This window comes from Tympanuchus pallidicinctus, unplaced genomic scaffold (assembly GCF_026119805.1).
Source record: "Tympanuchus pallidicinctus isolate F22 unplaced genomic scaffold, pur_lepc_1.0 scaffold7, whole genome shotgun sequence".
In the NCBI taxonomy this organism is placed as follows: domain Eukaryota; kingdom Metazoa; phylum Chordata; class Aves; order Galliformes; family Phasianidae; genus Tympanuchus; species Tympanuchus pallidicinctus.
Genome location: NW_026294791.1, coordinates 21,322,474 through 21,335,409, shown reverse-complemented (window position 1 = coordinate 21,335,409; position 12,936 = coordinate 21,322,474). Strand labels below are relative to the sequence as shown.

General features: G+C 39.2%; 2 protein-coding genes across 6 annotated transcripts in view; one reads left to right on the top strand and one right to left on the bottom strand.

Annotated features, from left to right (window-relative positions):
* Nucleotides 1-2,125, top strand: part of CFH (complement factor H) — a 39,347-nt gene extending 37,222 nt beyond the window's left edge. The window contains exons 22-24 of one of the 2 annotated variants that reach the window (XM_052667066.1): nucleotides 322-522; nucleotides 1,293-1,480; nucleotides 1,745-2,125. In XM_052667066.1, the coding sequence (XP_052523026.1) occupies nucleotides 322-522; nucleotides 1,293-1,480; nucleotides 1,745-1,768 (413 nt within the window). In that variant the 3' untranslated portion in view covers nucleotides 1,769-2,125. Of the gene's footprint in view, nucleotides 1-321; nucleotides 523-1,292; nucleotides 1,485-1,744 lie in introns of both variants that reach the window. The other variant, XM_052667065.1, reaches the window with a different exon arrangement.
* A 588-nt stretch (nucleotides 2,126-2,713) lies between these two features.
* On the bottom strand, nucleotides 2,714-12,167 carry LOC128072849 (coagulation factor XIII B chain-like). Of its 4 annotated transcripts, none has more exons than XM_052667077.1 (12): nucleotides 11,865-12,166; nucleotides 10,708-10,908; nucleotides 10,075-10,260; nucleotides 9,477-9,653; nucleotides 9,183-9,359; nucleotides 7,321-7,500; nucleotides 6,960-7,049; nucleotides 6,151-6,333; nucleotides 5,496-5,699; nucleotides 4,802-4,984; nucleotides 4,230-4,441; nucleotides 2,714-3,206 (listed from the first exon to the last, which is right to left on the bottom strand). In XM_052667077.1, the coding sequence occupies exons 1-11, from the start codon at nucleotides 11,944-11,946 to the stop codon at nucleotides 4,230-4,232; spliced, it is 1,875 nt and encodes a 624-aa protein (XP_052523037.1). In that variant the 5' UTR covers nucleotides 11,947-12,166; the 3' UTR covers nucleotides 2,714-3,206. The 4 variants fall into 4 exon arrangements, with proteins under 4 accessions (XP_052523037.1, XP_052523035.1, XP_052523034.1 ...); XM_052667075.1 differs by lacking the exon at nucleotides 2,714-3,206 and adding an exon at nucleotides 3,260-3,712; XM_052667074.1 differs by lacking the exon at nucleotides 2,714-3,206 and adding an exon at nucleotides 3,260-3,412.
* Nucleotides 12,168-12,936: the final 769 nt, after the last annotated feature.

Below are 12,936 nucleotides of genomic sequence, written 5' to 3'. Positions count from 1 at the left end.
CTGGGACAAGGAGGATTCTGAAAAAAGGTACAGGAAAGCTGAATGCTGCCTGCTGAGTTCCCCTGCCCCAGGCTCTGCTTCCCCTTTGCCCCGTGTGACTCTCAGACTGAAATGGCCTCTCCGCAGCACTGCACATTGATTCAACCATCATCTTTTTTCCCCTTCATTTTTGATGAAGATATCTTTCCTGTTGCAAAAAGCAGAGGCTCAGAGCAAAGTCCTGGAAACATTTTATGATGTGAAGAACCTCTGTAGGGACAAAAAAATTACATGTGGTGCATCTGTATGAATTGGTGACAATGTTCTCTTTCCTTTTCCCAGCGGCCTGTACAGCAGCTGAAGAAGATATGAACAATAACAACATTGAGCTGAGATGGAGGGACGAGAAAAAGCTGTATTCCGAATCGGGTGATTTTATCGAATTTGATTGTAAAATAGGAAATGTGAAAGACCCAACTTCTTCTCCATTCAGAGTACAATGTATTAATGGCACATTTAAATATCCATGGTGCAATCCAGGACGTAAGTCTTCTCCATTTGCCATTGTTTGGCTGCTGTTTTTTGCATAGTTAGTGCAGAAACTGAAAGGGAAGCCTTTAGCAAGTGTGCCTGGGGAAGTAATAACAGAGAACCAGGGTGTGGGAAATCCCATAAAGCTGTAGGCCATGGTGGGTTATGTTTCAGGTGCTGCTGACAGGAGTATCTGAGAGGAAGGGAATCACCAAGTTGCACGCTAGGGTAATTTGTTCTTTGACTGCCTGTCTAATTCCAGGGAGGACTGAAGAGCTCGTGAGTTCCCTGAAAGTGATATCCCTGAAATTGTTTCCCCGACCGTGGTGGGACAGCAAACAATTTCATTGCAGTCTCTCCCAAGCCTGCCTGTTTAGGCAGGGTTTTGCTCCAGTGAGCTTCTCTCCTGGGTTGCTGCCATGCTGTGACCCCCTTTGTACCTCTGTGGCCTTTTCAGCTCCTCTCTGCTCATACCATGTTCTGATATGTGTAGAGACAGCAGCTCGTGCCCATTGCAAGCCTTTGTAGGCTTCTCAGAAGGGAAATCTCTGCTTGTCCCCTTCTACAGTTTCCATGAGCAGGCCTTACTGGATCATTGCTAAAGAGTATGAAATGAGCTTTTTTCCTTCACAGTCTGCATTATATTTCACAAAAGGGAAGCAGAATAAGTGTTTGAGGCACTAATTGGTACCAACTTCTTCAGAGACTTGGCTGCCAGTGTGAGATCTACAGGCAAATCGTGAGAATACTTCACGTGGTTAGCGGAGCTTTTTGTTTTCCAGGTGACTGCACAGTGCTTGAGTCAGAAATGGATAAGAACAACATTAAACTAGAATGGAGAAAGCCTTACACCTATCGCTCTAAGGAACGTATTTCCTTTACATGCAAGTGGCTTCATAGGGCAGTTTCAAGACCGGAGAAATTTAACCCACAGTGTCTGGATGGAGTAATTGAGTACCCTCAATGCACAGTAAGTAGCTCATATGGGAGGACACAGGGGGCTGTAAAAGAACTGTAAGCAACAGCCAAGAAGGACTGTTGTAAACAGAGGGTCAGATTCCTTTAATCCCATACCAGCCTGCATCTGTCATGGAGGAGCTGCTCCTGTTCCAAGGGACCTGGGGAATTGAATTCAACAGGGAGCGTGGTTGGCAACTGCTTTTCTCTGCTCTGGGGAAACGTGAAAATATATCAGCCAGATCTCTATTTCCCCTTCTGTCTCTTTACAATGCAGGAGCATCTGGATATATGGAAATGACATGACTGAGTCCAGCTGGAGAAATGAACTCTCCTTCAACAAATCCAGTGATTTGAGCTCAAGTTTTCCCAGAGTTTCCTGCTTTATTGTGCTTTATAGCTTAGACAGTGTTCTCTGCTGGAATGTGCTAATTCATTTTCTTTATACTATTGGATGATTTTGTTTAAATTTAACCATTTTTTGTAAATTTATTTACATTCTGTAATTGTGTTTACATTTCATCCACCTGAGTGTACTTACTTGCCTCTTGCCTATTCTGCATTGATCCCTGTTACTTTTATTTACATTGTCATCCTGAAGTAGGCTGGCTTCAGTGGCATATTGAGTCAAGAATTAAAAAGCCTGCAGGTAATTTGATTATCAGTGTGTTTTGCCTCATCTGCTTCTAGCTTTTCCTCCATGAACATGCCTGGAACTTAGCCTGGGAATGACGGCAGAGGCAGGGTGAGTCAGGGTGAGTCTTTTTTAAACAACTCGGGGAATCTCTGGATCACAGAACCCAATTCCTACTCAGGACCTGAGCTTCCATGTTATTTGGTGGAAAGGCAAGATGCTGGGATGCAAATGACTAACTGGGATTTCTGGATGTAGTTAGGCACAACTCCTTCAGTCCAGGTCCTGAAATGAGACCTGCCATCCTTTTCATTTTTTGGTGAGCTTGCGTTGCTGTCCTGATGGATCTGATACGCTTGCGCTTTATTTATTTTTTTGGTAATTGATCCAATGGTGACATATTGCAGCTGATGGATAGGAACAGCTAGTGTGTTTATGTGGCATTGGTGTACTGCTCGCTGGGGAGCATTTTTACTGCCTTTCTTGATAGAGCTTCATAGAAGATACGCTCTTCATTTTTCTTGAAGTTCACTTTTCTAAGAATTTTTTGAAAGGTAGTGTGCACAGCACACGCAGCTCGGTGCAGCAAGGGATGATTCTTTGACCTTGAGATGCCTTCAGTACAGAGAGATTTTTATTTAACTTCACCGAATTCATTCAGCCAAGCTCATGAAAATTAACCAACGCAATATGCTGCATTTGTGTACTGTTAATGGAGTCTCACAGTCTCGGTATTCAAGAGGGGTATAAACATGAGTTGAGTTCTAAGAAAATAGAGCAAGTAAGTAGTACCTGATTTTCCTGATGTTGCTTTTACTGATGAGGGAAATTGCAGGACAGCTAAAACCTTGCTTTGGTCACCAAATAATTGGACATGATTTCTTGGGATAAGATCTCAAGGGAACAAAGGCCTGCTGACTCCCCTTGCACAGACAGGTCTTTTGTTGCAGGAACTTGGAGAAGAGGGAATCTTTCAGCTGAAGACTGGGATGAATCAATGCTGAAGGTCCAATAGAACAGTAGGGCTCCAGGGTAGGGTGCAAGTACCCCTGCACAAGATAAATCCATTGAGAGTAGCAAGAAGCTATTAAAGCTTCTGTTTAGACTATCAAAAAAAAAAAAAAAAAAAAAAAAGAAAGAAAAAGAAAAGAGAAGAAATTGAGCTTTAATGCCATTTAATGTACAGATTTGACAGCGGTGATCTCACTCAGTTACTCTGTTAGAGGACCACGGATCATATAAGGCAGGGAAGTGTCCTGGGGGAAGAGCTGGTGCTCCATATTGCGGAGGGGTTCCATTTAGCTGTCTGGACTGTGGGAATGAGAGAGGTAGACAGTGTATTTTAAACGTTCATATTGAGAAGAAGTGCATGTTGGGCTTGTTTGTTTGTTTGTTTATCAACTTTGATGAAGCCTCTTGTTTCAAAACCTTATCCAGATGACAGGAAAAGCACTGCCAGTACTTTCAGTGCAAAGCGATAGGCTACTGCATCGCATTATTATTTACTTTATGTGCTCATCTTCGCAGCCTTGCAAAATGGCATTCATCTGCCATGTATTGTTACTAAAGGGGATTTCTTCCTCCCCCCCGGCTTCAGCCAGGGCTGAAGATCTGGTAGAAAAACAAATGCATAACGTTGAATGCAATGACAGCAACAGAATGAGAAGAAATCTTGGCAATATGTGAGCAACATTAATAATAGTAACCAGTATTATGAAAACAGTCCTAGTGAAAATGCAGCGATAAGCTGAATACAGTGATGTACGATTCATCACCTGTACTGCCTACACAAAGTAACTAAAATCCAAGTTCCACAAACACAAATACTCCTTTTGACATTCTCTTGTGTACAGATGCATTGGCAGAAGCCTCATAGAATTCTTCTTCCTAACATTTGCACACACAGTCTGTTAATATTGCATTGTACTGCTATATACTCAGTCCTCAGTCTATAGAACATTTTCTCATTTCCTTCTCTTTTCGACTCAGATTCAACAATGCCACTGAACACTCCTTTCTCAAAGTCAACTGTAGTCATCTTGAAGGTAGGAGGCCACCTTAATCAACACTAGATAAAGAACACATACATACATATCTGTCCAATACATTTTTTTAAAGTCATACTTACCTATTCTCTCCTTTCAACACATCTTGGATACGCTAGCTGTCCTCTCTTGCACTGCACTTGAAATAAAGTCGCACCAGATTCTGCTCCAACATGGTTCTGTCTGCAGTAAAATCCGACATAATCTCCATGGTAAAAGTAAACTTGGCTCTCATAAAAACTTTCCAGCAGCACGTTATTTTTTTCCATCTCATTCTTTGACAAAGTGCATGGCTCTAACGAATAGAGATATATTCAGTGTTAAGAAATCAATTATTTTTGAAATCAGATTGTTGTGACTAGAGTTGATGCTCAAAAGGCAGGTTATTCCCCATTCTCTTAAGATATTATACATGAAATCACTGTATTTTGGACACAGCTGGCACGTAAGATGTACTTACTTTAAAAAAGCCAATCGAGGTTTTACTTGCTTCTATTAAAACAGGCCATTCCTCTCTAACTGAAAAATACAGTCGAGATCTTAATAATGTTCCAGCTGACAACACTCAAAATCTATAAATACTGAGCATCAATCTATAAATGGTTCACATCTAACAACCAGAAATAAATGCTCATATATATCTTCTTGTGCCTACCTATACAAAGTGGTGGTGAAGTCCACTGGCCTTCGGAACAATAAATTCTTTCAGATCCTTGCAAGAAGTAATAATCAGAGCAACTATACTGAACTGAAGAGCCATTGTCATACTGGGTCAGAGGCGGGAGAGTAAGAGCTCCATTTGCAATAGACGGTGGAGAGTCACATTTTTCCGTGGGAACTGGAATAATGTCAAAAATCTTTGTGAAAAATTCAGCTACCAAAGAAACTAGCAAGTCAGCAGCTTTAAATTGCTGTCAGCACTACATAAATATTAACCCAGTTTATTCTCAATACTTCTACATTACGTCTCAAATCGGAATGAAATCTGAGTTCTTTCTAAACCATGAGAAACCTGTTGTATGAGGTTCAGTGTTTACAGCAGAGCTTTCTACAGCTTTCTTTCTACAGCAGAGCTTTCACTTCCCTCAGCTTGAAGAACAGCTCCTCCCTCCCTTCTATTGCCTTCCCACCAGAGGAAGGCATATTGTTTTTATTATGCTTGTATATATTTAACAACTATATTCAACACAAATTTAACAATTTATCTGTATTGGGTAAAGATATCAGTCAGATACTAAACTTTTATTACTATTAATAATACTTTCTAGGCCTGTACTGCTGAAGCAAAAGTTTCTGAATAGGTCTGAGATTGATGAAATCAAAAAGACAAATGGAAAGGACGGTTTTACCTTGCAAAACACATTTGGGGTATTTCAGCCTTCCACGGTCACACCAAGTTCTCCCAGGGGATGGCATGGTAGCATGGGGAAATCTGTATCCTCGCTTACATTCAAACTCAATGAGATCACCGTGTAGGAAGACGAATTCTTCCTGTCTCCATTTCAACTCTATATTGTTACTATTCATATCAGTTACATTAAGAATGCATGGATCTAGGAAATAAAAACAATCAAGCGATTTCTTAACTCCTTTTTGTAGGAGTTGGGAAAAAAAAGAAAATAAACCCATGGTACTAAAATATTTTGGAATTCTGTGAGAAATAACATTTTGAATATATTAAAAAAAGGAAAAGAATACAAAAGTAAAGAAATGGACCAAAGTAACAAAACTAATATGCAAAAAAAACAAAACAACTCAGAACAGTAATTCCCAGAAAACACAAACTTCTGATACGTTTTCTACAAATATTTTTAAACATCTGGCACGCTTCATTTTGAAATAAATAACTAAATCTTAGACACGTTATTTATTTGCATTATCACAGTAGATTAAAAACCTAAAGTAAATACCTTTTAACAATGGATCCTAGTGGAAAAATGATCATTTTTTTTACAAGAAGGAAAGAAGGATACATCTATTGTATTTTTTTCCTGCAAGGCTTACCCAAGCAAGTAGGCTGTTCTGTCCAGTTTCCTTGTTCGCAGTAAACAGTACTGGGTCCATCCAAAAAATGGTAACGCTGGCAACTGTATTCTACTGAGCTGCCATTTTTGTAACTTGGTAATAAAGGGCCAAGGAGAACACCATTTTTAATCACAGGTGGAGAGGTACAGTTTTGCTGTATTTCTAATACAAGGTAAGAAGATACGTAATTAAATCTTTAAAATGATGTCAGTACTGTGAAGTATTTGAATAGCGATGGAGTTTGATCCAAAATTTGCATACAAATAAAGTGTCTGACAAGGTCCATAATTCCCCTACTGAAGTGCAGGCAATTTTTATTCATTCTACACTTCTCATCTATGTCCACTCTTAACTCCTGCTGGTTTACAGTCGGTACGGACTAGCTGTTTGGGTGTGCTGAGACCATCTTGATTTGTTGCTTGAAATGTTAAACCTACATGGAGTTCAAAATAAACCTCGGTGAACTGTTAAATAGGATCAGCAAAATACTCCTGAATTTGCACATTCAGACAATAGAAACAGAAGCAATGCAAAGTGATTGCAGTTAAATGCTAATGCATGTAAAAAAATTACATATACAGCACTGAAATATCGTTTTAGTTCAGAGTCTCTGGAAATAAGAATGTTCTTTCCTTCAGGCATACTGCTAAAACAATACACAAAGAATACGCAAACATCCTCAAGAGTAAGGAATGGTAGAGTAGCAAAAGAGTAATAAGGTTAGTCATAAAATACCTGTAACAGTACTAGAGAGCATTGGATTTCTTATTAAATAGAAAAGCACCTACTCATTTCTTCACTGTGATATGTTTTGCTTGCCCTTATCGATGCATCTGCCTCGAATGCTGGTGTCTCAGATTCCCTTTTATCCATAGATCCTAAAATCACAGCAGAAACTTAGAACCGGATTCCTTGAAAATAATTCATTTTCAATTATTAACAAACAAACAAACAACAAAACAAAACAAAAACAGAAAAAAACCACTAAGAAATAATCTAGCTCATCCTCTTTCTTAATGTGCAGCACTTAAACTCTCAAGCATTTATCAGAGGAGGACAAATAGCTTTGGAGGTATGGAAACTGTGACTATTAACAACATTAAGATACTGTTTAAGAATTATTTCTCTTCAGCTGCCAGAGGTACTAACCCATACAGATAGGAGGTGACGTCCATTTTCCTTTTTCACACTGGATTTCCCCAGATCCTCTTATTTCATATTCACTCTGACACTGTATACGAACTCTGTCGCCATTGCGATACGTTCTCCTAACTGCGACGGTATGGGCGTGAGGAGGCAGTGGTGGTGGAGGACATTTATTTCTTACATCTGAAAATAAAAAGCGCGTTCTTTTTCCCACTAAGCAAACCTGTAAGCAGAGCAATTCATTTAACCATATAGTGTGCGAGTCTATGTTTTTAGAAGGCATTTCTGGTTAACCAGAGGAACCTCTTAGCTTCACAACTCATTTTCTAAAATGAAGATTTAGAACAAAAATGGGATTTTACTTTCAGCAAATATAAAAGAGAGGTATTATGTTATAAACACTGCTATAACACTGCTATAAGCACTGTTATAAACAAACTAGTAATCTCTTGTATACTCAGTAAAATGTCCTTTCAAAGTATGCAGGTAACAGAGATTTTCCACACCCTCCATTAATACAGTACTTAACACAGCCGATGTAGCAATTCTAATACTACACAAGCAGTGAAAGCAGTGACTCATTTCCCATCCTCACATGAAGTTTGTAATCAGTATTGCCTCAAAACTAGATTTAGGCCACATTTTCATTTCTTCTGAGCACTGCTCTTTCTTTGCGCTCACCCAGGAAACAGTTCTGAACAAATGCAGGGCTGAGGAATGTACTAAGGTGTCATTTTTTTGAGAGAGATTTTATTGCATTTTAAACCCAAGCATAACTGCTAGGAAAGGAACATAAATTTCATCTTTGTACCAATCACATTACTTTCTACAAGATCGGCTACGAAGGAGTACTGTGCTCAGCTTTGGGCTCCTCACTACAAGAAGGATACTGAGTAAATGGAAAGCTGGTAAAGAGACTGGGAAACAAGACATATGAGAAATGGCTGATGGAATTGGGGTTGTTTTCTGGAGAAGAGGAGGCTGAGGGGATACCTCATCACTCTGTACAACCACCTGAGAGCAGGCTACAGCAAAGACATTGTCCGTTTCTCTTCTCATGTGACAAGTGATAGAAAGTGAGAGAACAGCCTCGAGTTGCAGAACAGGAGGTTTATATTGCACATCAAGAATAATTTCTTCATGGAAAGAGCAGTTAGGTTTTGGAAGACACTGCACCAGGGATGTGGTGGAGTCACAGCCCCTGGAGGTATTTGAGAGATGTGTGGGTATGCTGCTTAGGGACACGGATGGACATGTAGCATTAGGTGAACGGTTGGACTCAACGATCTTAAGGGTCTTTCTTCCAACCTAAATGATTCAAAAACATCAATTTTATTTAAAAATGCACTTAAGACAGTAGTGGGGTATTCTGGGGTTTTTGTTTGTTTGTTTGTTTTTTTAAGGAGAAATAGTTATATATTCTTTCTTCCTCGAGCATCAGAAAGAAATGCTGTAAAATAACTGTTCTTAGTACCTCGAGAGGCATGCTCTCATCTCAGGAAGCCATGCTCGAATAATCCTTCAAATAATCTGAACACAGTTTACCTTGAACTCTAAGGCTGAGCAGCTTCCCCTCTATTGCTTCTTCCTGCTTTTCCAAGAAACAACACATGAAGAAGCAGCAGGTAACAGTACCCACTCGATTGTTAGATTCCACCTAGAACAGGCGGAAGCAGCTTAATTACAATCGCCATTTCCTCTTCCCCACCATTTAGGCTTCGTGCTCTTCTGCTAACACTTTATTTCTACTCAGGTTGTAAAACTGGTACAAGAGCTTATTTTTATTTTGTGTTCATAAAGAAGGCATTTCATTTCATGAAAGCGCGGGAGAATTTTACATATCACAAATGTAAAAATAAGGGTACCTTCACACACTGGAGGATCTGGATACCAACCAAAGTAATAACATTGAATCAGGTCAAATTCACGAAAAGAATAATTTTCCTCACAGAAAAAATGAACAACATCTCCTTCTTCATAGATCTTCTTCGCAGGATAGAAACCTCCATGTTCTATTACACCCAAGGAGGGGCAGGTTTTTTCTAGGGAGAAAACATAAAAAACTTTTTTATCCCTACAGTTTAAAAAACATAAATTTTTTATTCAGTTGTAGGCTGTGTCACATTTCAAAAAGAATTCATTTCAAGTCCACTACGTACTCGAGCAGTTTGGAGTAAGGGACCATCCATGAGCAAGACAAACTGCTTCTTCGGTAGTGTTTCCTCCTGCAGTGTGGTATCCCTCATCGCATGTATATAGCAGCGCTTGATTCACTCGGAGCTCTCGCTGGGTCGTTAGGTAGTTGCCATGATGTAACTCGGGTACTTGGCATGACTCTTAAGTGAATAAGACATGTAATATTGCCATGGGTTTTTTTTTTCCCTGTAAACTTACTTATCTAAAATTTCCCTTTAAAGTGATTGTATTTGAGGCAGTCTTTGGAAATAATGAACAATTAAAAACGCAACAGTTTACATAGGTTTTCTAGCGTTCATTTGGGTGCGAAGTTTGGACAGAAATGGGTTTATTTGAAACAAAATTATCTCACCTATACCGATTCCACAATTTTATCTATACCAATTCACAAAACAAGCAGCGTGAAACATCTGACAACTTCATCGTATGAGGTACAGCCGGGAACTTACTTCAAGAATATTCAAATAACCTAATAAAGGCAGTTTGACCTTACAGGTACGGGAAAGACAGCAGAATTTTATAAACATATATGAAATAAAAAGGAGAGAAACACAATCCTACCAACTTTCTTAGTACAGCTTGCCTGGGAAGACCATCCATCTGATTGACATTGTACTGTATCTTCAGTGCCACCACTGGGAGTGTGGTAACCTTGATTACATTTGTATTGTAATTTCTCATGTATTTTGAAGTACGTTTCTGTACCGTAAAAAATGCCATGTTCCAGAAGAGGTTTATTACATTTTTCTAAATGAAAAGAGACGGTTTGGTTAGGAATAAATAACTAAGGTAATATAGTCTCTGATGGGCAAGAAAGTGGGGTTTTTAAATAATCTCCATCTCATTTCATTTTCTCGTTTTACCGAAAAGCTACCGTAATCATTGAACAGATAGTAGTACCACAGAATATGTCAATCTGGAGCTAAGGAGGTTCAGATGTCAATTATTCTTCCCTGGTTAAGTTATGCTAGGCAGCTTTCTTGAAATTCTTAAAAAGCATATGTGGTAAGAGTCCTTAGAACATACACTAGAGTTAAACAGTTCAACGTATGAATATACATAGCGGACTTCACCTCGACCTAACTTAGGCATTTTTATCTCTACTATTCTGCACCTTTTGTCCCCATAATACTTAGGAAACTGAGCTAAAATAGTTTTCTGCTAGAGGCAGATGAAATGAAGAAGCGAGCTCACTGTAGCATTGTGGCACTGGAGACCATCCTTTTGCTGTACAAATTATTCTTCCGTCTTGAGTCCCGGTTTCAGTTGTATAACCAGCCACACAAGAATAGGAAAGGCTTTTTCCTTTACGCGTAGGGAAATAGTAATCTTTGAAGCTGTAATAATATGGGGCAATCCTTCCATTTTCTACATGTGGCAAATCACAGAGTTTATCTGCAAAGACATAACATGTGTATTGCTCACTAAAAATCTCACCCCATCTAAGAACGTATTTGTTTAAAAACAGTTGGAGTGATTCAGGCTTACAAAGGGAACAAAACACTACTTACAAGGTGCAAGCTGTGTATTTGCAGTCACTGTTAAATGAAAATAGTATTATTCTAAAGTTATCATACTTACTATGCGTTTTTACTAAATCTCATCCTTGGCATGAAGAGTCTTATAACACGCACTGAAATTACAATACATCGAAAATATATCTGACTACGTTCTTTAGGTTCACAGAAATGCAATCAGTGGAATGAAACGAGCACCTTCTACTGAAAAACCATTCTGATGCACAGACCGAAGTGAAATGGAAACAGCGTCAAGAATTAGCTATGCAATAGCTGCTCATTCAGCACGACAAACCAACAGGAGGTAACACAGAAGACGATTCGCTGAAGGAAGGGAGGTTAAGAACAGAAGTCGCAGTTCAAGCAGGACGCATTCTAGACAGACCCAGGAATTTCAAACAGTACTGAAAACAGGGATAGGAAATGTGAAACACCACCCAAGGCTAACCTCTGCAGGCACCATTTAACTTCTGCTCTTGTGCTTGATGGTTAGCCAGAACAGCCCAATTACTGAGACGTGCCAGCATACTTAATGTCTAGGAGGGCAAATTTCCATTCGTATAATGCCCCAAAGTAGCTCAGATACATTTCCCGAGGAAACTCTTCTGAATAGAAAGCTGGATCTTTCCATTATACAGCTTCAACGTGTGAATCTGTAGCTCTGACAAGCAGCAACAACCGATCCACGATTATCAGCCATCTCGCAACAGAACTGTATTTAAAAAGCAGGCTTCATTCTCGTTTAAGATACGAAAGACACCCTGCCTTAGAAACCTAAACTGCACGTTCTACGTTCAGTGCATATTAATCAGCAAAAGAATTCGTTTTTTTTACCTTCTGCAAAGAGTTTGCCTGAATTCATCATAACTAGGAAGAAAAGACAGCTTTTAAATCTCATCTTCATTACCGTCCCCATCAATAGTTTCCATCATCTGCAAAAACTCCCCGACTATCACTTCTGTAAATGATTAACTGAATTTTCAATGCTACTCACAAACGCTGTAATGCCCAGAGTGGTTTGTAACTCAAGTTACTTCCTCGAAAACTTTAATTTTGTTTTAATTCTCCACAAACCACAAATAGACGTGCAGAACTCTGCTCCCACTGGACATGCTGTATATCAGTAAATGGGACTGAACTTGTTATATAACAGTTAAACTAGGCGACAAACCAAATGGAACAATTTTAACCAGTTGAACACTGTTCCCATTAGAACCGCTTGAATTCCAGGTTTAAAGGGCATTCTGTTATCAGTTTATTATTTACCTTGGCTGCAGCAAGAAGAAATAAAAAATTCCCTCCCACACACTCCTTTGCGTTCTATCTGTAATTCATTCTGGAGGCCCTAATATTTATGAGAACATAACCACATAGCCTCTGCTCTTTCCTGTCCTTATGTTCCATAGCATAGCCATCCACCTTTCTTTCAAGCAAAGAAAAATGGAACAACACTGTTGTCTAAAGAAGTTAGATTAAATTAGTTAGATTAAATGAGTTGTTTTTACAGGCGTTCTGTACTGTTTGTTGAAAGCAGACGAATGAGCCTCGACTTTAAGCTGTTAGGAACAAGGGTGTGCAAAAGCGTTCCCTTCTTTTTCTTATTCCTTTTGGGGAAGAGCTCATGCATTTTAGAGCCTGAATTAATCTATTGATTTAAAAAGTAGCACTTTTTCAAGGGAAAAAAAAAGAGGAGCTATCAATTGGGTGAGCAGTTGCAACGAGCGTTCCTGTTCCTAATCTGAAAAGGCAGCTTTCACCTTTCTCTTCAAAGGTCATATAATTTATTTAATTTTCAATACAACTCCTTAGCTTGTCTGAGCTAGAAGTGTTTCACGGATGTGTGTGGAGCTGTATGGGCTCACACTGAGGACGTCGTCCTTTTCTTTAAATAAACCATTAGAATAAT